Here is a 25,682-nt window from a genome sequence, read left to right as displayed (position 1 = left end):
AGGCAGCCTTGGAGTTCTTCCCCAAATCCCTCAGAAAACCCCTCCCTGTAGCTCTCATCCTATCCAGCCCCTTAATGCAGGGTCGCAGACAGCACAAGGGCCAGAAGCAAAGTAACCATCGTGTAGAAACAAGATCACCCCGTGTGCTAGTGTCTTCCGTTATAAAATAAGAAGCAGTTGTCACCATGGCCAAATTAAGACCTGCGCCCCCCCCACCTGAGGTTTTCTCCCCATCCCAGCCCACCCCGTTCCTACCCCTCACTCTAGAGTTAGCTATGGACCATTCCAAATACTGTGTGGTTGTTGATTGATGGAAAATAAACTGTAGAGTCACCGGAGGGACCTGGGAGGGCAACATTAACTCAACCACAGCTTTCTGAGCCTCACGCCAGACCCCTGACTCTAGAGTTAACCCAAGGGACATACATTTTGGCTTTCCAAGTGCTTCCTATGAGTCCTGAGGCTTGCAAAACTCTGTGGTGCATTTTCTTGTTTCATTTAAAAAATCTACATGAAAAGGGAACAGTTTCCCATCTACTTGTACCAATTGCTTAAGGGACCCAGATAAGATAGTAATCTCAGGAGAACACAGGACTTGCTGGCACCTGAGTAATAGAAACAGCAAACAGCACCATTAGGAATAATATTCTTATAAATTGCAGGCTGAAATAAAGGAATAATGAATCTTTATGTAATTTTTGTAAAACTTTTACCTCATCATTCAGAAAAATCAATCAGAGTAAATCTTGAATTTTGAAACTCAAAATTAACTAAAGCATTTAATGGAAAATCTACAATGTTGCAGATGCAGAGACAGACCCAGGGAGACTGGGCACTTGTAATGCTGGCAATGGCTATGGATCCGGCCAGTTCTAAAGAAAGTTCATCTGAAACACAGCTCTCTTTTTTGTTGCCCAGATGATGAATGATAATTTTCTTTCATTCCTAGTCTTTCTTTAGTATTTGGAATTTTCATTCCAAAACTTGGCTTTCTACAGGAGTTTTGTGATCTTTCAAAATCACAGGTTGTTTGGAAAAAACAAAACAACAAAATGTAAAAAACCTTGACTGTTCCTCTCAAAATTATATGCAGTTTGTAATTGGTTTAAAATAGACTTTCCTTTCCTTTTCTTTGTTTTTCTTTTTATTTTCTTTCTTTTTTTTTTTTTTTTTTTTGGTGTGGGGGAACAAATCCAGGGGTGCTCAACCATGAAGCCACATCCCCAGCCCTTTTCAAAAATATTTTATTTAGAGATAAGATCTCACTAAGTTGCTTAGATCCTTGCTAAGTTGCTGAGGTTGGCTTTGAACTTGTGATCCTCCTGCCTCAGCATCCTGAGCAGCTGAGATTATAAGTGTGCACCACATTCCCACCTAGATTTTTAAACTGTCTAATTTTGAAACAAGATAGTTTTTTGTTGGTGTCTGTTCTGTGACCTTGAGTTTGCATTATACCTTCAAGCAAATGGTTTACATAGGACATTATGTTTCTTGAGACACATATCACGGAAATTATTACAATCATTATGACCACAAAAGAAATAACCATTGTCACACTGGAGAAAACATTCTGCAAGAAACAAGAGCCTTCAGCAATGGAAACAAAATTATTGACATCTCAGTAAAGATAACACTTTTTGTTCCCCTATGGTGGAATTATCTGACACATTGAATATTTTTATTTGTATAGTAAGGGATTATGAAAGTAACTTCCTAAAATACAAATAGAGATATATACACCTAGAGTCACCTCATGGTGGGATTTTCATTTAACAGATTTACCTTGAATGACCCATTTTATCACCTACATTTTGAATCTATAGATCCTTGATAAAACTGGTCCCATTAGACACCAGCATGCACTCACTATCCAAACAAGCTAATTTTCTTTAAAGCGGCTATATGCTTAAAACAGACAACTTCATTTTCCATACTGTCTTCATTAATTTTTTCTTTAAATCTGAGCTTGACAAGAGTTGTCATATTTTTAAAAATTACTCAATTTGAAGCTTCTTAGTTAGTTAACAATGTTGTTATGGCTTTTAAAATTTAAAGGTCAAATATTAAATGTAAAAAAGTTTGAGAATATGAAATACTGACTTTATATGATCAATCTTTCCCCTAACAAATATAATATTCTGTAATTTTATTTATTTAAAAATTTCCAAAGAACATATTATGTATTTCATATTATACTGCATAATAACTGCCCTGATGCTTTTTCCCTAAGTAACTCTTCCCTAAATGTTTTAATGACATCATCTCATGTTGGTAGCTTCTTGTTAGAATAGGTGCCAGACCATCTTATGAAAAATGTCTGGCACAGAGAAGCAGTAGAGTGAAATGGTTAAGCTGTGAACTGTTGAGTCAGACTAACTATGCTCAAATCCTGTCTTTTCTAACTACTAACTGCAAGACACCAGAAAGAATCTTAAACTTTCTGCATGTTGGTGTACTCCTTTTAATTGTACTTACTTTAAAAAGGGCCTTTGGGAGAATTAAATGAGTTGATTCATGGTTGGAACAGTGCAGGCTGAGTGGACAAATGTTACCGCCATTGCTAATACAGAAGTGCAGCTATCATTATTATACAGTAGTTGCTTTATTGTGCTCTATATTATTATTTTATTAGGCTCTTCATAACTAATTATGGAATAAAAAGTTACAGAAAAATATTCTTTGCTTTGAAGTATCTGAATTTTAAATTCCCTTACATTGAAATAAACAGAACAATTTAACGATGTAGTATAGACTTGAAACTACCTTTGGTTCTCATCCAACCCTTTTCCCACAAGAAGGCTGAGGATTATAAGCCCTGGCTCAAACAGAGATCTCTTAGGGTGGGGCTGGGCAATAGAGCATGTCTGGCCAGACCCTGGTTTCAGAGGAGAGTCAAAGACAGGAAGAGGAGAAACTAATATCTATAAGTCAGAAAACCAGGCAAACACAGAAGAGGCCCAGAAGTCTAGTGTCTGGAGAACCATTGGAAGATGATATAGACAGATCAGTCAGAAGCCTGACAGGGTCTCTAGGACATATGTATCCTGTGAAGTGCTGTTGCCCAGGGCTTCTTCATGAGACCTGGTTCCTGAACATGGAAGCCATATTGAACATGCTGGGGAATGGACTGGGAAGTGTCTTTCTAATTTCTAGTCTCACTGTACTGCTTAGACTGCACCAGACATAACCAGAACTTTAATATGGGTTAAGTCACCCACTCCAGATGATATACCCACTTTTGAAGAAGAATGGCATATATTTACAACCTCATGGAAAAAAGAAAAAAAAACTCTCCCTCAGTAGCAAAAAAGAAAACAAACATAAATTCTGCCTGACAAGAATATATATATCAGAGACAGCCATGTGGTAAATTACCAACAGAGAGAGAGGGAAGTAGAGGCCATGGTAGATGCTGCATCTGGTGATTTTAGACCTCTCGACTGTTATGTTGGGGGAAAAATAAAGAAACAAAAATAACAGAACAAATGTCAAATCAATAAAGTTGACTTGTATCTGAAATGAGTCATCTCAAAAAAAGATCTTCATTTGTACTGGCTTTTCTTGAAATGTGTATAGGAAACCAAGCAGGATCTCACTAGGTGTGCTGGCTATTCATCCTCTGCATCAGCACACAATTTGCATAAGGTGAGACCTAGTTCTGTGTGCAGGCACACCCTTCAGGGAACTCAGGTAAGAGCTGGAAAGTAAGGACAGCCTGTGTGGTTTAGGCTCACCACACAGGGAATCCAAGCACCACTCATTTCCCAGATGCACTGAGGAAAACAGATCAGATGTCATGGAAGGACCCAGAAAAGGATTCTGTTCAACAACTCTCCCCCTACCTCTCTTCATATGTATATATCTAACTATAGATATAAATATATAGATTACAAATATAAATTATTAAGATGTGCTTATATGTAATTTTTTGTTGGGAAATAATATTTAAAAACAATGAACTTGAGTAATTTATATAAAAATAAAATGTATATAAATTCAAATAAGAGCATATTTAAAGATATTCAAGGCTATCAACATCTACTCAAGGAATAATGGAAAGAAGCATTTGTGTGTGTCTGTATTGCTTGAACCTGTGACAGAAATTAATTCTGACTGTATTATAATGTACAGACATAGTACATCTGAATGTGGTTATCTGTTAATATTCCAGTAGATGCTATATGGCTGGAAAATTGCTCAACTTCTAATAAATATTAACACAAAACAGGGAGACTATCAGGTTTGCATGAAATACAATTTTCATTATTAGAAATATTTTCCCAGTAAAATATTTACATAATTTGAATTCTCGGTTTTAAACAAACACCATAGGCTTTCTCTATCCACAAGATCAATATCTGTGGGTTCCACCAACCAGATCAAAAGTATTCAAAAAAACAGTGTCTATATTACACTTGTTATTGTTTTCTAAGCAATACAGAATAACAACTATTTATATTGCATTCACATTGTTAGGTACTACTAAGTAATATAGAGATATTTAAAGTAAACATCAGGATTTGTGAAGGTTACATGTGAGTACCATTGTCATTTCATACAAATGAATTGGTATCCACAGATTTGGGTATCCATAGGGTATCCCAAAACCAATCTTCCATAGAAACTCAGGGACAGACAGACATTTTTTTCTTCCTCTTTTTTAGAATTCTCAGTACCTCTTTTTTAAAAAATATAATTTTTTTTAGATTCTTTATATAAGTGAAAGTATATAGTGTATGTTGATCTAACAAAGTATATCTCATTGAAATAGAGACCAAAATGGAGATTAACAGAGGAGGAGGGAAGGGGAAAAGGGAGATGTTGATCACAGGGTATATGTTCCATTTAGACCATAGGATAAGTTTTAGTGATCTATTGTACTGCAAGGTAGCCACATTTAATAATGGATTGCATACCTCAAAATTGTTGAAAGAATAAACTTTTAACATTCTCACTATAAAAGTATGTTGTTGAGGTAATAAAGTATATGAATCAATGTGATTTACTCTTTCTATGATACATTTATGGATCAAACATCACACTGTACCCCATAAATATTATTATGTCAATTAAAAATAAATTAATAATAAAAAGATTTTTTGCAAGAAAATCCTTAAGACAAGTGCATTTTCTAGATAGAAATAAATTAAATCAACTTTGTCTCTTTCACAATTGTTCAATTTTTTGTGAACCAGGTCATTTTTGAAAATATGGCAAACACACACTTCAAGATCTAATTTTACTCTTCCTCCAAAAATACTTGTATTACCAAATGCTGGTAAATAATTAGCAAGCAGCTCCAATAGTTTTCTAATGAAAGTCAAATCCTAAAGCAGAAATGGCAGAGCCAATAGAACTCTCTGGATTTTGTTGCTGCTGCTGCTGTGCGTGATTGGCGGTGTCTTTAGCAGGCTACTTACGGATGGGTAGAGGTAACCTTCTCCGTTCATGGCTATGTACAACCCTGTCTTCACACCCTGGATGGCAACAACGCGCAGTCCCACTGGGATGAGGTTGAACAGTGCTGGAAAGATAAACATCTGTCCTGAGTGGGCAGGAAGAAGAGAAGCACCACCACGACTTTTATCTTGCTCATTTACTTAAGAAACATCCTTATTGCTACTATCTGAGAAGTTCCGATTAGATAACTTTTATTTCTGTTTATAATGAAGAAGTTTGTGCCATGGGTAAAATGAGCACTTCAGCTCCAATTTGTAAATCTTCTTAGCATTCTTGCCTGCAGCATTTTGGAGAATTGGTGGGATAATAAGCAGAACTGAGCCTGTAATTATGGCTCTAGTATCACAACCTCTGACACCTTTCTGATTCTAAAAGAAATCAGCCGTGAAGAGTATCAAAAGGCAGAATTTTGAAATTCCAGGTTGAACTGATCTCTCACCCAGAAGGTGTGATTTGTCCTTGCAATGTAGAGCAGGCCGGAAGTTAAAAAGGTAATGCCAAAACCAAGTAACTTTTGCAGAACCAACATGATATGCCAGCAAAGCCAGGAAAAGATGTGCATCTGCCAATAGGCTAACTTGAGAAAGAACTAATCAAGCTGGATGATGTGTAAACTTTAAAGACACAATTTTCTTTATCAATATTGTATAAAGTTTATGAATAAAAATAAAAATGGGCATAGCATATAGTTTGTAGATGTTAGATGTAACCCAAAATCTCACTGTGAGACAATGAAAAAGGTTTAGAAGTGAAATGTTTGGGTTAAGAGAGCCTTACTCTAATTAGTGGGTTAATCCAGTGATCGGGATTAACTGGGTGGTAACTGAAGGCAGGAAGGGTGGGGCTGGAGGAGGCGGGACCCTGGGGCATGCTCTTCGGGTGTATATTTTGTCCTTCTTGAATGGACTTTTTCTCTTTCTGCTTCCTGGTGCTGTCTGCAGATGCTTACTCTGCACACCCTTCCACCATGATGTTCTGCCTCATATCAAGCCCAGAAATGGAGTCAGCCATCTATGGACTGAAACCTCTAAAACTGTAGGCCTCCAAATAAAATTTTCCTTCTGAAAATTGCTATTGTCAGGTCTTTAGTCACAGCAGCAAAAAAGCTGGCTAAAACAAATAGTGTTCTGTTTTACCTACCTCATAGATATAAACTCACTTGTTTCTAAATTTTGTTTCTTTTTTTTGTTAATAAAATATTATTATATCATTATATTAAATATATGTTCCCATGGTGTAGTTCACAATGTTATAACTGATTTTTTAAAGTCTTAATACCCCTTAATGCATTTCAATGCCAGGATTATATGTTGACTCTTTACTGGGTCTTCTAGCATATTCTTATTGATAACTGCTTGATGATTTTGGAAATTTCATTGTAGATACATTTATAAGAGAACTGTTAATAATCCACAGTGTGGTTATCTATGCCTGCTCAGGTCTTTATTAAGCAATAGGTTCAAGCTGGAACAGGCATCGACAGCACTAAAATGCTATAGTTAATGTTTCAGTAAAATATCTTAACTTTAAGGTTTTGACTCTATTCCACAAAAGACAAATCACTTGAAAATTGTGGGCAATTTTGACTTCATCCTCAGGGTCTACTCAGTGAGTAATTTTAACACAACTTCATAAATTGTGTTCTGTTTCATTCTCAGAGACACGTTTTTGGCTAATAGGGTAGAGAAAGACACACCCTTTCTTCTAATGACTACATGTTACTGCTCCCAAGACCTCAAGGTGTCTGCATTACACAAATGATGAAAACAGCAAGCCACGGTCACAGAAGAATACTTGGGAGATAAACATATATATTATATATGCAGGTATATGTATATGACTCATAGTTTTCACTATACAAACTAAAGTTGGGCTGTATTGCATAGGATTCTGAGGGTAAGGAGGGACCTTACAGTTGTAACTTCTTTGTGGGAGAATGCCATATTTATTTTTGTGTGGGAAACCTGAATTGTATCATCTCCCTTACTTTTTGAAAGGATGAGAACTGTAGGATAATTATTGATTTATGTGTAAAATCTCAAGGTAAAACATAATCGTACACCTGTTCTAACCTGATACCAACCTAGTTATGTGACCCTTCACCCTTCTAGTGGTATTGTAGGTGCCATACCTTTGATGTAAGCCAGAGAGGATAATTCGAGAAGGCCAGTGCATCATGAACTCACTATAAAAATGTGGTATGTGAAGGAGAAAAATTCTAGAAAGATAATCCAAACCAGAACGTTCTTTTATTTGCCCCAGAATTTTGGAAGGGACCTGAATTTTAAAATACAACTTATTATCATTTACAGAAGACAATAAGAAAAGAATCCATAGAATCACGGTAATGTAGAGGACCATCAGAACACACCATGATGGGCTTGGGGGGTAGTTAACACCACAGATACATCAATGAAGCGTTATATTTTCTACTCTTTTTTAATTTTACACAATTACAAATTAATGGCACAAAGCCTAGGGGCAGAATAACGAAGGCAATCCTGCAACTTCATTCATTCTGTGGAATAATCTGGAATAATCTAGTCTGTATATGACAGTGGTTTTCAACCCTGACTTAACATTAAAACTGGCCATGTTTACATAAGAAAACAACCAAGCACATCTCCAGACCAGTAAAATCAGAATCCCTAGGAGTGGCTTTAGGGTTTAAGGATTTTTTTTTTTTTTTAAATTAAGAAAGCTCCTCAAATGAGCCTACACAGTCCAGGTAAGAACTGCGATCCTAAAGCCTATGGGGTGGTAGGACAAAGTTTATACATCAAGTTCATTGGCAGAGCATTTCTAAGGGGAAAAGGGTTGTTTTAGAGGATTTGACAATGTCATAAATATTAGTGCCTATATTATGTATAATATAAAACAGTATATAGATATATTCCTATCCTACCTGCAGCATCTATTAAGACTGATAATGGGAAACAAAGAAGTTTTAAAACAGAAAAATAATCCACACCATCCCCAAAACTAAACAAGGAAGAAGGAAAAACCAGTCTCTAATAAGATATGGGGTCTATGGTAATACTGACATTTGGTGGTTTTACAGGGATATCCTCTAGGGGTATGGCCATGTAGTCACCTGAATGCTCACATTCTTTGTGAAGAATTTTCTGGGGCACATGGTGGACAATGACAGTCAGGTTGCTATAGCATCTTCCCCATAGGGTTATATACCCATCATCAAGGACTTGCTTGTATTTGTCCTTTCTACAGACTTCTAGGTCTCAGGGTGGAACCCTGGGAGAACAAGGTCATGGAGGTGTACCATCCAGGGGCCCCTTTGCCTCTTCTCAGCTCAGTCTGAAATTATGGAGGCACCTTAGCAGGTGGGTTCTGATTTTTCTTTCCAAATAATTCTATATTTAGTAGGAAATGTGTTAAACTCAAATCATAAAGATTTCAAGGTTCAAGCCCTTGGTTTTTCATTTGTTGGCTTGTAGGGACATATCTGGGTGAGTTTTAGGTTATTTCTCATTATTTTTCCTGTTTATGGATGACATCCTTGGTTTATGTTCAGAATTATGAAAAAATGAAATCATGATTATGAATTACTGTATCACCCCCTCCTCAATCCAAGCAGGCTGTGCTCTCACTAGGAGCTGTGCACTGACTTGTATTTGGAAGACTCCTTGAGAAAAAAATTCTCAGCTCAAGAGTTAGGCCTGCAGGGAGGTGTCAGAATTTCTAATGCACATGCTTATTTTTTAAAAAATTCTTTACAGTGCTAACAATTTCTCTAAGATTCCTCAGACTACTATAATTAACCAGAAGAACAACTTTAAAATTCATCCTAAAAATGGTGGTCTTCAATTTTAAAATGTGATAGTACACAAAAGGAGAGTCAATGGGTCATTTCCATTGCTGTTATAATTCTACTATAATTCTGCCAATTTTTATTAAATATTATAGTTTTAAAGCTTGAATAGCCTTTTGAGGAGAGACTATCTCACCTCCTTTAAGTCTTTGCAAATGTTGAAATGGTAACAAAAGTAACCTAACTGGCTTATAGTGCACATGAAGGGTTGGAAAGGGACTGACGAGCCAGGTCTTTGCATAGGAATTAAATTCCCCTGAGCGGGGCCACTTGATTTGGCTCTTATTTGCTTTCTCTGGAGTTCCTGTCCTTTCTTTCTTAGGACTGTTCCCAGTAGAGGAGTTTCAGAAGTTACCTAGTGTTTCCTGCTCCTTCCAGGACAGTTTTCATGCACAAAGAAAAGCCACAGGCTTTGAGAGAGCAGAAGGCTGAGCATCTTTGGTTATCTCGTCTTTCCAGCTCAGTGCTTAATGGTCCACAACTGTGTGTACATGTATATGCTGTCTCCATCTGCACATTCCTAATTGAGAAATGTACTGTGCTGCTTATTCAATTCCCAATCAATATGCTCTTTAAAGACAATGTCTACTTGACACTTCTCAAAGTGATATTGATTCTCATCATTAGGGGTCAACAATTTGGTGTTATCGCCTCCCCAAACACCTCTCTTCTAAAAGAGAAAGAAGCTGCGGAAAAATGCATACAACTTTTGTTTGAAGAAAATTATTTTTCCAAGCAGTCCAATGAAGCAGCATTTTTCTATAACTCTAGTTCATTTTCTTTGTTCCAAACTTTTGCCATAAAGTGAATGACATCACTCTAGTCTGATAAAGCTTTCAAAACATCGTAGCACCTAAAGGGAGTAGCATTAGGGAGAACTAGATCTTGTGTTTTATTAGACTCTGGGCAAGGACAGCCAGAGAACAGTGAAACTCACGAATCTCTAAGCTCTATGACCCCCACCACTGTAAAACATTAGCCAAAGGAAATGCCCGTTGGTGGAAGAATGGGTTCAGAGTTACAGAAGGGAAAAGAAAATGGGCAGGCATATATGTACTGGCTTGAACCACAAAAATCTGATCTTTTTTCTGTGTCAAAGATGGAATGTACCCATCATCTTAAAAAGTCCCATCTACTTACAAAATCCCAACAAGTGAACAATGTTTGACAAAGGTCTTATGAATGAAAAGCTTCTCTGTGCCTGCATTTTTACTTTCCCTTTTCCTAAATTAAAAAATAGAAAAGTAAAAACAAAGTGCTGAACAGATATTTAAGGGGACATTTTAAAAACAAAAAAGGATATACAATGGAGACCAAAGAGGAAAGACTAGAAATTCAAAAGAAGGAAAATGGAGACAGAGTAAAACCAAAAAGAAGTCAGAGGAAAATAAAAGTGAAGAAATAGCCAAAACCTAAAATAGTAAACATAATGGTTAGAAAAATTTGTTTCAAATAGAAACACCAAACATAAAAATGAGCCTATTTTATGTCATGAGCTTCTTTCAGCATCAGTGTTACTGAATAATCAATCAGCATAATTTGAACTTGGAAATGCCTGTAATCCGATGCTGTCCTCCTGATCCCCTGTAATGGAATGATGTTCTTCCACGGGTGGAGAATAAATGATGAATGGGTGGTCAGATGCACATCTTCTCCTGGGTGCCTGTTCTGTGATGAAATATTCCCTAATAAAACAGTTTTTGCTTCTGACTATCTCGAACTGTAAAAGGTATGTATATTTTAGAAGTGAATTAGCATCAACAGCATATGGGAAAGGAAAAAGCAGTTGAACAAGGAGGAACACCAGATAGACCATACCAGGACAAGGTAAAAATAAAGAAATAGTAAAAGGAGGACAGACATGAATATAGTGGAAGGTATGGAGATTTTTAATAAAATAATGATGGACCCAATACTGTGAAGTGGTAAAAATTTGGTATAATATAAAGGTATACAGATAAGGAAGATTTCTTGTTAAATAAAAATAATCTGAAAAAAATGTATTTCTATCATTTGCGACAACTTAATCCTTGTAGTCTTTGAGTTTTCACAGGGACCATTAAGAAGCCACAGGCCTCACAAAATAGTATATTCAGAGGAAACATATACACAGTGTTCATCTCAATATGCTAGTGTGCTTATTTGACTTTTGTGAAAATGAAATTAAAAGTAACAGTAACTTCCAGGGTCTGGAAAGCTGTATGAAAACCCTGAAGTTATCAACTTACAATTACCTTAAAGTTGCAGCTTTCTTTTGTTTCTGCATTAGTGTTTTTAGTAAAATTATACCTGGCATTCTAGGGTGTAACATTTGTAAAAATGCACCCGCCTAACCAAACGTTTGCAAAGGGGGTTCTACAAAGTCATAGAAGGGGCAGTGCGTCTTCTCCCCATGTGCTGGCTGGTGTTCTGCATGGTCACTTACTAGAATTAGTGCTGTCGTCCTTGGTTCCGTCCAGAGCTCCATCGGGGTGCATTTGCAAGTAGTAGCCTTGCCTGCAATACAACCTGGTCACTATACCCTTGAGCTGGGGATCTGAAAGGCAAACAGAGTGGTCATGAGCCTCACCGTGTGGCCAGGGAGACTGTTTTCTGTTTCTTTTTCAGAAGTTAACAGGTCATTTTGTAGAAGTAGCACATTTATTCTGTCTCAGAGAGTATGAATCATAGAAGGCAAAGAAAACACTGTAGTAAGCCCCAGAAAATAGGCATTTTATGAAACTAATATATGTGTGTTTGGATTATTCATTAAAACTATTAAATTAATTAAGGTATTAGTTTAATTTTTGCTTTAAACTATAGCATAACTTGATATTGTCATTCAGGAAGGCAGTTCAGGGTTTTTGCAAAACTGTGACTCTAAGAGACTTTTCAAAATGTTTTTAAATGGAGTTTTCCTTTTATTTAAGTTGACTACTAGTTCCCAAATGGGAGAAACCTGTATATTTTTAAAAATTCATGTTAATTCTTAACACACATTCTTAGAAAAAGTCACAATTTGGAGAACATCCTCTTTTGCCCAGGATCGCCCTCCCCTGCCTGGGGATCTATGTGGCTGAACACTTGAAAAGGACAATGCAACACTGCACCTTAAACTGAGATGAAGCACAAAGCGAGCCACATAGAAGGTCAGGTGTGGCTCAGTGGCAGAGCAGGTGCTTACCACAGGCAGCGCCCTGGTTCAATCCCCAGCACCAAAAACACACACAAAACATACAAAACCAATGGCACCAACCTACACGGAGGTCAGTGCTGATGGAATATTCTGGAAAAGTAAGAGGCGCTGAACAGATAAACCTATCAATTTACCTAACCGAGAGGGACAGTAAAATGATACAATACAAAATCAAACTCTCGCTGAGAAGGTAGACCTTTGTAGAGGGCAGTGGAAATTTTTATTAACGAAAAGGGAAATCACCCATGTTGGACTTCTCATTTGATGCTTCACAGAAAAAGTAACCAGGCTAGTAATCCAGAGCTTCCCCAAGGGCCCACTGTATCTTTGAGAATAAATATTTGCATGTGGTTTTTCAAAGGCAGTCCCCATCTCAGGACTAGATTTGATGTGGGACATCATAATCCTCACCATGGCAACTGGCTTCTCTCCATAATAGCTGGATGGGACATGCAAATGTGATCATACTGTCAAACAGCAGGACACTCCTGAAGGATGAAACCAGCCTTTTGCGATCCACAGAAAAGCAGTGTATGCACAAACAAGGGGACACCAACAATATACATGCAAAAAACACATAGCTGCCCCCAAACACAATAGCCTCAGGCTTTTGGTGAGTCCTTGAGAAATGAAAAGTGACACCAAAAACTCTTTTTGTGCAGAGTACATATTTGCTTCATTGATGGGATGATATTGGAAAGAACCTTCTGGGAAATAATGCACAAGCAGCACCACATCAGGGCAGTCTGAAAACACATGTCAGGATGCAGGTGCTTTTACAACTAAGGTCTTAAAAGGAAATACCTAAGTGTGTATTATGATTACCTTACATATGTTCCTCATTGTGTACTATATAACTTCAAAATCACTTAATTCTAACATATGCATCAGTGAAAAATTGCTGCTGCACCTCACCCGGCAGGACTTGACTGGCTATAAACTCTGTCTACTGAAGACTTTTTTTCTGACTTTTGCTTTATCTTGCTTGTGCTCTTTTCTGAAAATAGGTAGCAAGAAAGAGACCAAAAATAAAAAGGTAGGGGAGAATTTCTTGATTGCCATGAGAACGCAGAGGATCTAAGAGGCTGACAATTTTTCTGCAGAACCTTTATGTTCTGACATCACTTATTTTTAAATAATTCTATATTTTGGTTCATTGGTCTCCTGGAGCTACTAGTCAGGATAAACAGTAAGAAGACGTGGGTCTGCTCATAGGTTCCTCACGCTACACAGAGAGCACATTTGGGCCATGCCTCATTTGTTAAGGGACTAAAAATAAAGCACAAGTGTTTCGAGCCCTCCTTTAATTAAATAAAAAAGTGAATTAATTTTGATTTATCTGGTTCCACAGTGCCTCCCATTTCTGTTTTTAAAAATCATAACAACATGAATTTCTTCTCAGGGGTTAGGCATTCTTCTTAGAATATTCCATGGTTAACTCATGGAATCCTCACCATTTCTCCACTTGATAGGAAGCCAACTCTGAGAATGAGAAATCAAATAATCGGACAAAGGGCACATAACTCAGAAGAGCTGGGCTGGAAGGTGAATGTGAACACTCAGCCCCGGGTCCTGCCCACAGTATGTGGCCTCCACAGACTGAAGGATTAAACCAGAACCCCTGAACAACCTATGGTAAATGGACGCCAATCTGCTAAATATAAAAATAAAAAATAGAAATAAAACAAGAACAGAAAACAAAAACTCTGCTCTTTCAAAGATAAGTCATATCCATGCCTGCACTCAAATCCTACATACTCGGAGGTGAACGTGTAATGTAAAATCATAATGCAAACATTAGAAAGGATTAAAGTTCCTAATAATCTGGGCCACCCTACTTTGTCATTGGCTGCATTAGCAATTAATCTCCATCCCAGGAAACCCTCACCACAGTTGCAACTTGAGGACCAGAAGTTTAAAGCTTGCTCCGCTACCATCTTCACTGGGACTGTCCCCATCCCACCGCCTCTTTCGGTGGGAAGTATCTCCATCCTGATCTTGCTACTTATGTTAACAGGACGGTTCCCTAAACGCCATGCTTGTTTTTAAATCCCACCTGATGAGTTGCCCGTCTCCTATGGATGCTTCTTCACAGATCCCTCCCACTTTTCCCTGTTTCTATTTTCAGGTCCAGCTCATTACCTCCCTGTGGGGTGGTCCCACCTGCAGTCTGCCCATTTCACTCCATCAGATCTGGAAACCCACAGCGACTCTTCTCTGCCTATGAGTTATGTGATGCTCCACAGCAACCGGGCCCTGTCTTTTCAGCTGGCCTTCCCTCTGACTGCCCCACCCATCTCCTCCATGAGGCCTCACCTGGTCCCCGTGGGTTGCCTGCAAGCATTCCACAATTCATCCTATTCCCTGTACCTCGCTGTCTCCAGTACATCCACCTGCACCCCAGGCACACACCTTTTCCTAGTTAACACCTTTTCCTCCTACCCAAGTTTGGGTCCACTAATACTTCATGGGGACACTCTGTGACCCCTCTGACAGGGCAGATTCTTCTGGATGCTTCTATGGCAGGTTCATCATAGGTTTGACTTATTTTTTACACATTGAAATAATTTAACTTTGAAACCTTCTAAGTCCATTAACAAGTACAGAGAGCGATACGTCTTGCCTCCGTGTACCTACCTCTGCTATTGAACAGATGTGAGTATTTTGCTTTATAATTCATGATCATAATTCTTATTTGTGCAGTTGTATGATTAACAGCTGCCTCACAAACTGGAGTGTAAATTTCATGAAGAACATTGAAATGTGTGATATTTTTCATCATTACATCTTCAGAGTCTGGATGAATAGTAACTGTGCGTTAAATATTTGTTGAATGAATGCTAACAAGGGGGTAGTAAAATATCCAGTAATTCATACATTGCTGGTAAGAGTGAAAACTGCAGTAACATGAAAACCCAAGATGGCAATTACAGTAAAACCTTCAAAGCATCCACAACTCTGACCAGGGAGTTGCACTTTCCAAACCTCTAACTTAAAAATAAATCCCAAATATTGTAAAGCTTTGTGCAAAATCTAAGTGTACATAACATGATCATGGCAATGTAAAATACTGTACAAAGTGTATAAGCAAGAATACAAGAAAATGATAAGTATATTGTATTTTGGGGTAATTGGAATATTTAATTTTCAACATTTTTATCATTTACTAATTTTTCTATATGAGGGCATGAAAATTTTTCAATGAAAATGCAGTGGTTTTAATAAAACCTATTGATGACTATGATGAAGAATGAGTGAAAATAGCATTTCATATGAACTTACTATTAACATTGCAGTGATACATGTGAATAACCAAAAGCACCTACTACAGTTCATAGTAATCGGCTCAAATCCTCAAGGGTTCCATTTATGAGTTTATTTTTGTGCATAGTTTATGGAGAAAATAGCCACATCAGTTAGGTGTCATAGGCAGAAGTATAACCAAGTTCCCAGAGCTACAGTGACAGCGGGGATACAGCGCTCACGCTCTCCCTCCACAGAAAGCCTCAATTTCAACATAACATACGCCAGACAAGTCACCTACAGGTTATTTTATGTTCCTGTGAGGAAAAAAAAAATTGTCAAAAGGGAACCAAGAGGATCTCACACAACTGCTCATACAAACAGGACCCCCAAGAGCAGCCATTACTGAAACAGATGCCTCAGAAGAAATGGCCTCCAAGCAGTGGGCAGGGTAGGCCATTGCAGAATGAGAAGACACAACAGAAACCTCCTGCTGGTTTATCAGCTCCAAAAATGAGAACAAAGTTAAGCTTTGCCAATTACTTAATGCATGAAAAAACACTGATCTCTTCAGCTGGTCACATGATACATCAGGTGTTTAAAGTACCTGAGGTAGGTTGGACCATCCTGTAATTCTGAGGGTCTGCTTAGGGACACCGGCCTCTTGTCATGTCTCCAGTGGGTGCTTGGCCACATGTTGAAGTTTATAAGTTCCTGGCTACGTATATTAGTAAGTTACACTACCCAGTTTCACTAAAGTTAGGACAGTTTAAGGAAACATTCCCCACAGAGATAATATGGATTGAAGGTGAAACTTATAAAATAAGCAAAAATAAACTGTACAAATAGCAAAGAGGATATTTTACACTCTCTGGATTATGTAGTTAAACCAAATGCACAGCAAACAAGAAAGAAAAAATAAGGATCTATTCAGATTGAACATGTAGTCAGCCAAAAGGGCGTGAAAATGTTAAGGCAATCAATATATATAAAATACCCTAAATGAACACTATGTCTCAAGATATAAAACAGTGCAAATGTGACAAGTGAGAAGTGAACTCACATTATGCACCTGCTCACGTTTGTCACTAAAGAGCTGGGGTAAGGAGGCGAATGTGATTTACACAGGTAAATTTAATATAAGCCCTGCAAGAACAAATGCTTTGTTTTCAATGCTGATGTATTTTTGAACTCCTACAACTCAGATCCCCAATTAATAACTAAAAGATGAATTAATGTCTTCAGTTCTATACTGATCCGTGTAGAAAACACAAAATGCATTCAACTCATGAAATTGCTAGTGTTCTTTTTCTTTTCTAATACACTTGATGTATTCAAAATGTCTACTCTACTTAAGAAAATATGAAAATTCGGTCTCTCTTCTTTGTCTTAGTTCTCTTTTCCCTCCAGTTTTGTCTTTTATTTTCTATTTACTGTGCCAATTCATTTTCCTAAAAAATGTCTTGAAGATACTCCTTGCATGAAATTCTGCACTAACTATGCTCTCTGCTATTAATTAAAATAGAAATAATGAAAGTGAGTGTGCATGCATATCAAGAAAAAACGATGATTCATAATATATTACCCTCAACTCTCAGAACTGAAAAAAAAAAATGTAAATCAGTCCAACTGCCTTCGGATACACGGGGAAAATATCCAACGTTTTCAATTAAAACAATCACTGTCTCAGAAGTGAGTTCAATTAAATCCATCACTGTCATAAATTGTTTTCATGTAATGTGCAGATTTGCAAAAGAGAAATCCAGATAAAGCACCAAGCGATGTGCACATTTTAATCATTACTTAAACTGGAAAATGTACAATGTGACTTTATATAGAAAATACCTTAATGTAGCACATCCTAGATACTGTACGTACGTATGTGTACATAAATCTTGGTACTAATTGGATATCAGTGTAGGTTCTTAAATGTTACTCTTCTATTAGTTATTAAAAATACACACTTTTTTTTATAGGGTAAAAACAATGTTAAGACTCTATCATCTGTGGGGGAAAATGTGGCAGATCTAATTAGATTTTGGCACTCCTAGGAGCAGAAAATAGTATTGTGAATAGTTTGCCCAAAGCTATAAATTATCATATAATCCAACCACAAAAATAAACCACATCCAGGAACTCTTCCGAAGGGCTGAGAAAAAGGGTGGGGTAAGGACACCAGTGAAAATGGCAGCTAAACTACAGGCTCAGGAACCGCGCGCTCTTCCGGTTACCCGCGAGGAAGAGGGTCAGTGCGGCCCGGAGCAGCTCTCCCTCCAGGAACCTTGCTGCAGTCATTTTGGGGCAGCCGCCCAGCGCGCAGCCTCGGTCCAGTGGACTCCTGCTCCCCGGCTGGCACGGCCTCCCAGCCTTCTCTGCCTATCAGAATCCTAGGCCTCCAGCGGCAGGGGTAGAACACTAGGTAAAATCCAGTTCTTGCCCTCAAATCGCTTGCTGTTGTTGAGACTCAAAACCCCATGGCAGTTGGGCAGGCCGAGTACCTTGAACTAATGGGACTGAAAAGTCTCAGAAACGATCTCTCTAACCTACTCTCGCCCTTCAGTCTGCCACCCCTCTTCCTCCCTCAGAGTGAGTCATGAACACCAGACTTTCTCTTTCTCAAGCTTAGTCCTAGGAACTAGAACCCCTCTGCCCCAGGACACACCATGAAACCTGAAAAGGTCACTCTGTCCCCTCTCTCTTAAAGAACCTCATTCCAGAGGGGTTCTGCCCCATGGCCCACAAGTCCAGAATGCTGCAGAGCACGGCCTTCCTGGGTCTCCCCCACCAAGCCTTCCTGTCGTCCGGTCACGTCTGTACACAGCTGCCTAGTCCTCACGGAACGGTAGAAGAGTTTTCCTCAGGTCTTTGGGTCTTCATTTCTGAAGGCTCCCATACCACATAAAATTTTGATTAAGCAACATGTTGTGCTTTTTTCTTGTTAACCTACCTTTTGTCATAGGCGTGTTGGGCATGACCTTTATGGTGGGTAAGGAAGGTCACACGTCTCCATCCCTATACTGTCTCTTAAGGGGAGAAGACGACGACAATACAGTGTCTTTATGTTAGATGTTAAATTAGTGAGTTTGAAGACCTTTCTCCCCTGCAATTACATTATAAATCCCTCCATAATTTGCATCCTATATCACTCAAAACAGGCCATCACTGTGATTGTCCCAGAACAAATGCTTAATAAGTATATACTGTTAGGAACTCACTTTCTGTTTTTAAAAGAATTTCTATACAAGCCCTACGTGACTTCCAAGGTAAAATGCATTATTTTTGTATCTTATTTAAAATTAGAATAGAAGTATATATATGAGATAGAGATAAATGTGGGGTTTGAGATGGAAATGTCAGTAATTTTGGACTTTTTTTTAATCCCAAAACTATTGTGGTCAATAAAATTCCCTCTTGGTAAGGTATATTAGGATACTAACTGTGGGTAAAACCCCTTCCAGAAGAAAACGTTTGAGAGATCATTGAATGGAAGGTAGGCAGTAAAAATCTTGCTTTATATTTGCCCCTCAGCTCCAAGGAGAAGATCCAACAGTGGTATTTAAGGATTTCAGAATTGAACTCACACTAGCTCTTCAAATGTCCAATGTCTAAAAGCTCCAAAAGGAAGGAGATCTTTGGAGCTAAGCTAACATACCCCCCCTTTCCAACAATATATCTTATCAAGAGTCTCTAGTTGTGAGATCCTAGCCTATTATAGACATATTACAACTTCTATGGCCCCTAACAGAACCCAGAATTGGCCAAAATGGTCAAAATATTGGATCTATCTATCTTATTTATTCATCACTAACAAAGATGAATAATTGTGTCATATAATGTTTTGTGATTTGGTCCATGGATTCATTTCTTGTAAATTGTAATTATTTTAAAAATCAAGTCATAAATATTAATTATAGGCTGGTCACTATGGTACATGCCTGTAATCCCAGCAACTTGGTGAGGATGAGATCATACAATTCCAAGTTCAAGGTCAGTTTCAGCAATTTAGCAGTACCCTCAGCAATTTACAAAACACTGTTTGAAAATAAGAAAATAAAAAGGATAGGGATGCAGATCAGTGGTAAAGCAGCCCTGAGTTCAGTCTCCAGTACCAGAAAGAAAAAATAAAATAAAAAAAAATCAATTCTATACTTGCAAAGATGACAAAACACAAAATTCGTGTGCATATTTAAGTCAAAAAAATGTGTTCTTCAGGGAAATATTGGGGTTCAAGTCAACCCACTCTTATGATGACATCTAGAGAAAGCTTTCCTGATTATCCACTACCCCACGGATCCCTGGTTTATGAGTGATTCTCTTTGTTTCTCACCAGAACACAGGAGTGCAAATGCATAGGGGTGCTGTGGTCTGTCTCCTTCCCTATGCTGACATGTCACTTAGTGAGGTGTCTGCTGCATTCACAGATATGAGCATATTATTCATCTTTAGATACCTTGTTAATATGTCGGTGACACCAAATTCCAAAAGGCATGATTGCTTTGAGGAAATTTAATATGTTCTTTTTATGCTAGCATATATATTAGGAAAGACTATGCTGCCAGATAACTGAGACCATAAATATTTCCTACATGGTTAGGCCAGCCTGGGCATTTTGCTTAAATTTTCAAATGCTATTGTTATGTGAGTGGAATATGAGATGCTTAAGTTTAATTGCTATTCAAAGCCTATTTTTTAAACTCTTAATATTTACTTTGGTATTTCATTTTCACATAGGCAAATGAAGTGTTCAAATTCTTAGCAATATTTTTGCCATCAGCATATACTACTAAATGTTCCTCGTTAAATTAACCGGAATATTCCATGCTTATGTAGACAGCCACTCAACGTTTAATGACCTCCCTCTCTCTATTTTCTCTTTTAAGATGTTGTATCAAGAAAACCACTATGTCAATAATGACTGCAGACTTCCTTTGGAAAGACCTATCTTGGAAGGAAACTGTACCATCTTGAAATCCTCAGAAGTTCTGTGTTTAAATAACAGTACCTTGTCATAGTAATCACACACACATAAACACATGGAGCAAAGAGTAAGTGGAAGGGTTTAGCTTGCCATATGGGTGGTCAAAATCACATCCTTTAACAGACAGTTTTTTTCTTTCATGCTGCTCAACACAAAAGACACTTTATACCCGTTATAATACAGTTATGGTTTAGATAAAAGGTGTCCCCCAAAAGCTCATGTGTGAGAAAATACAAGAATGTTCAGATGTGAAATGATTAGATTATAAGAGGTATTACCTGACAAAGGACTAATACGCTGATACAGATTAACTGGGCAGTAATTGTAGGCAGGTAGAGTGTGGCTGAAGGAAGGAGGTCACTGGGGGTGTGATTTGGGGGGTTATGTTTTGTCCCTGGTGAGCAGAGCTCTCTCTGCTTCCTGATTGCCATGTTCTGAGAGGCTTTCTTCTGCCATGACCTTCCTCCATGATGTCACCTGGGACCAGAGCTATGGAGTTGATGGACCGTGAACTAAACCTCTGAAACCAGGAGCCAAAATAAATGTTTTCTACTTTTCAACTGTTATTGTTGGATCTTTTGGTCACAGTTAATGAAAAAGTTGACAAAGGCAAATACAAAATATAACTGTATTTGATAAATACTAATCATGTCTTCTACCATCATCTTGATCAAGTTTGATGCTAGTCAAATCACCCAAATGACTTAGGAAAAAAGTTTAAGAGCACTATTAATATTTGCTAATATTTTATAGTCAAATAGCAAATGAACAAAGTTCAGTACTGAGAATAAAAAGGAATGTGAATGTTACATGAGCCATAAACCACATCTTGGAGAACATAATAATTATTCATTTTCTTTAAAAGACTAAGTAGCTTTTGATCATGTACTAACAAGGGTCAGAAGTAACTTCTTAAACCTAACAACACAAACAATAAATTGAATACTGCAAGATTATGAACATCAGAAATGAAAAACAGTGTTCTCTGAGGGATGAGGAAGCAAAAGAGGTGAGTCCCCCTCTTGTGTGAATTTAAAGCCTTATTAGAGACTACAGGGCATGGCGAATGGAAGCAACAACCAGGAGGAGTCTGGTGGACTCCCCAAATTGACCACTGGAAGCTGAGCATCTAGGAAGATGAAGGTTTACAAAGCACTAAAGAGAACTTCTGAGATCTGCAGAGGGTCACCTTGAGTATTTAGTTGATACTGATCAGCAACTGCCTGTGAGGAAACTACTAAAGGTGGGGAGAAGAATGATCTAAGAGTTTTATAGGTACCAGTGCCTCAAATACACACAGGACTGGGAACAGTGGTCAGGTTGAAAAAAATAATCCCAATTCATGAAACATTAAGCAGAGGACAACTAGGGATCTTGCCTCAGTGGTAGGAGAAAAATCAGCCTTAGTTTGAGTTCTGTGTCTGTTTTACCTACCAAATTTTGTAAATGAGACCTAGAAAGAGCTTATTGTCCTCAAGTTAATGGTATAAACAAGCATAAACATACTTAAAAGGATACAAAAGTACTCAGCATTTAAAAAGACAGAATTCAAAATATTTTGAATCCAATAAAAAAAAGTTACTAAGAAGCAAAGAAGCAAGGAGATATGACCCATAACAAGGAGTAAATCTGACAAATCAAAACTGATACAGAACCAACCCAGATGCTAGAATGTTAAGATTTGGACAGTTATTAAAACTATATTCCATACTTTAAAATGCTAAATACAGATTTAGAGGACATACAGTTGGCCTGAAAAGAGATTTCAGAGATAAAAACAGCAATTTTGAAATTAATAAATACATTGGATGAGACTAATGGTAGATTAGTAATTGCATAAATGGAACAGTGAACTTGAAAAAACAACAGTAGAAATGAAGCCAAATAAAACCCAGAGAAAAAGAGAATAAAGAAAGAAATCAAGAGCCTCAGGGAGCTTTGGGGTAACTTCAGGTAAATGGATATACTGAATTAGAATTTAAAGATGGAAATATTGAAATTCTGAGAAAGAAAAAATAATTGAAGAAACAATGGCTGGAATAACTGCAAATTGATGAAAACTATAAGCTCAAAGAGTCAAACAACTCAATAAATACAAGGATATAAAACATGAAGGAAACCCACACCAAGACACAAAATAATCAAAGTTCTCAAAACCAGTGTTAAACAGACAATCTGCTTCTTCTCTGCCCCCAGGTGGGGGACTATTCGCAGAGCAGCAAAGATAAGGAAGGCAGCAGATGTCTTGTTCATAACAATTCAAGTAAGACAACAATGGAGCCAACTTTAGTGTACTGAAAGAAAAAAAAGTCATTCAAAATGAAAGGTCCAATAAAGATGTTTCACATAGAGCAGCCCTTCACTATAGGAAATGGTGAAGGAAGTCCTTTAGGGACAAGGACAGTGATATATAGAAAAATAGACCCAAATTAAAAGCACTGGAGATGAAAAGTCACAGGTCAATAGATACATATTTTTCTTGTTTTTTAATATCTCTTTAAAAATTAACTATTCAAGTAAAAATAATAGCAACCTAAAGTGAGATTTATAACATGTGTAAAATGAATGACAATAGTGTAAATGCAGGCCATATAGCCCACCTCGTAGAGTGCCTGCCCCTCATGCTGGAGGCCCGGGTTCAAGTCCCCAGCACTGTGGGATTGTGGAAATAACAAACAAACAAATAGTGTAAATATCAGGAAGAGACAAACGAAAACATGCATTCTATACTGAAATATGTATTGTACATACACACTTGGTTTATGCTCCCCTGACACCATCTAGAAATTCTTAATCATTTTTCAATAACAGGACCAATATTTTCATTCTTCCCTCGAATTCTGGAATTGTATAACCTGTCCAATTTCTTAGATATGACACCAAAAAATGGTCCAATGAAGCATACATTAATAAATTGGACTTCCTAAGAATTCAAAACTTCTCTTCAAAAAGAGTACAGAATATAAATATAATCCACAGACTGAGGGAAGATATTGGTCTATCTTACATATGACTAATGCTTACATCCTCAATTGTATAGCTTAAAATTCAATAATAAGAAAACAGAGATCCCAATTAAATAAATGGCAAATATTTGAGCAGAAATTTTACCAGAGAATATGGATGGATGACAAAGAAGTGCATTAAAAACTCAATGAATGTCACTAGGAATTAGGGAAATAAAAACAAAAGCCACAATTTTTACCCATATTTACATGATGACAGTTGTTAACAAGGATGCAGATGAACTGGAGGTCTCATACATTGCAGTGGGATATAAGGTATTTAAATTGCTTCAGTAAACAGTTTGTGGATTCCCTTAAAACTTCAACAATAATCTACCATGGAATCCAGTCATTCCACTCCTAGGTATTTAGCCAATATAAATAAAATCATGTCCCTGTAAAACCACATGCATGAATGATTACAGTCTCTTTATTCATAATATCCCCAAAGATCCATCAATAGATGAATGCATAAAGAAACTGTGGTCTATACACACCATGAAGCACTACTCAGCCAAGAAGGAATGAACCACTGATAGACTCAATAAAATAAATGAAATTAAGAACGAATCATGCGGGGTAGCATCACACCTATTGTGTGATCCCATTTACATAATATTCTCTGAGACATAAACTGGAGATTGGTGAAGGTCAGAGAGCAGGAGGTTGAAAGGTCAAGGAGCACAAAGGGCTTGGGGATGCTTCCGGGGCAACAGAACTATTTTGAATCCTGCACATGGTGCAAGAGTCATGTCCACACACGTGTGCATGTGCATGTACAGAGTCACATGTCATTAAATGACAGGATGATGCTCTCAGATGTACATTTTAAGTGATTTCATCATTGAGTGAAGATCAAAGACTGCACTTACACAAAATGAGATGCTAAACTCATTCAGTGACAGACTCATGTGGGGTCATCATCCTAGACATGGCCCATCAGTCAAGATGTGTCATCATGTGGCATATGACTCTTATGACTATAAACACATGCATGTATCAGAACTTCTGAAAGTATACATTTTAAAGGACAGACAAAATATACCATGCTGATGAGAATCAAATTATATTATTAACGAACAAAACAAGCTTTTGAAGCAAGACTGTTCCAGTGTGTAAAAGGGGAGGAATTCCTAATCATCAAGGAGTCTATTCATGAAGAGTGCATAGCAATCCTGACTCTGTGCATCTACTGATAGCTTCGAACGTATGAGTTGACAGAACTTCAAGGAGAAACCGAAAAATCTAAGATTGCAGTCAAAACTCCCAACTCCATTTTCAAAAATTCTTTATTAAATACAAAATCAGTAAGAATATAGAAAAAGTCCAAGGCTTGAGATACTATATGTTAAATTCAGTACATAAATTTAAAACTCTCAGCTGAATTACTACACAGCGTGATTCACTTCTTCTTTCAGAAACTAGAAATCGGACTCCCTAAATTGAAGGAATCTGAAAAACAATAGCTCTTTGACTCATTCACAGAATTTTCACAGTCAGTCAGACCTATAGCGGACCATTTTAATTTGCTCTCCTGCTGTTACATTGTCTGAAATACAGGATTAGCATGACAAAGTGTGATATTAAAGAATCAGGGGCACCCATTGAAATTAAACTATATTATTATTTAATAAAAGTCGGTAGCAAAAGCCTTTTTGTGAAAGTTATGCTGCAATCAGGATATTGCATTAACTATGAAAATATGAATTATAGCAGACATGCAGTTTTATTAGATTTCTTAAGTGCCAGAGTAGAATGGTAAATTTGGGACCTGAAAAAATAGGAGGAAAGGGTGTTTTTGGTATTCATTTGCTTATTTGTTTATTCATATAATTTTTTGGTAGGTATAGTGATTGAACCCAAGGGTGAGCAACCACTGAGCCACATCCCCAGACTGTATTTTGTTGTTGTTGTTGTTGTTGTTGTTGTTTTCTGATATTTTTATTCTGACACAGGATATTGCCACGTCCCTTAGGGTCTCACTAATTTGCT

The 25,682-nt window shown here is 37.4% G+C and overlaps 1 protein-coding gene across 3 annotated transcripts in view; it reads right to left on the bottom strand.

Annotated features, from left to right (window-relative positions):
- The window catches only part of Fgf14 (fibroblast growth factor 14), a 612,909-nt gene that overhangs the window by 145,750 nt on the left and 441,477 nt on the right, over window positions 1-25,682 (bottom strand). For all 3 annotated transcript variants that reach the window (XM_047552369.1, XM_047552371.1, XM_047552370.1), the window contains exons 2-3: window positions 11,715-11,825; window positions 5,421-5,524 (exon numbers count right to left, since the gene is read on the bottom strand). In XM_047552369.1, coding sequence (XP_047408325.1) covers window positions 5,421-5,524; window positions 11,715-11,825 — 215 coding nt within the window. The remainder of the gene's footprint in view (window positions 1-5,420; window positions 5,525-11,714; window positions 11,826-25,682) is intronic.

This window comes from Sciurus carolinensis, chromosome 5, assembly GCF_902686445.1.
Source record: "Sciurus carolinensis chromosome 5, mSciCar1.2, whole genome shotgun sequence".
In the NCBI taxonomy this organism is placed as follows: Eukaryota; Metazoa; Chordata; class Mammalia; order Rodentia; family Sciuridae; genus Sciurus; species Sciurus carolinensis.
The sequence above is the reverse complement of the archived record's forward strand: the minus strand, read 5'-3'. Positions and strand labels throughout refer to the sequence as shown.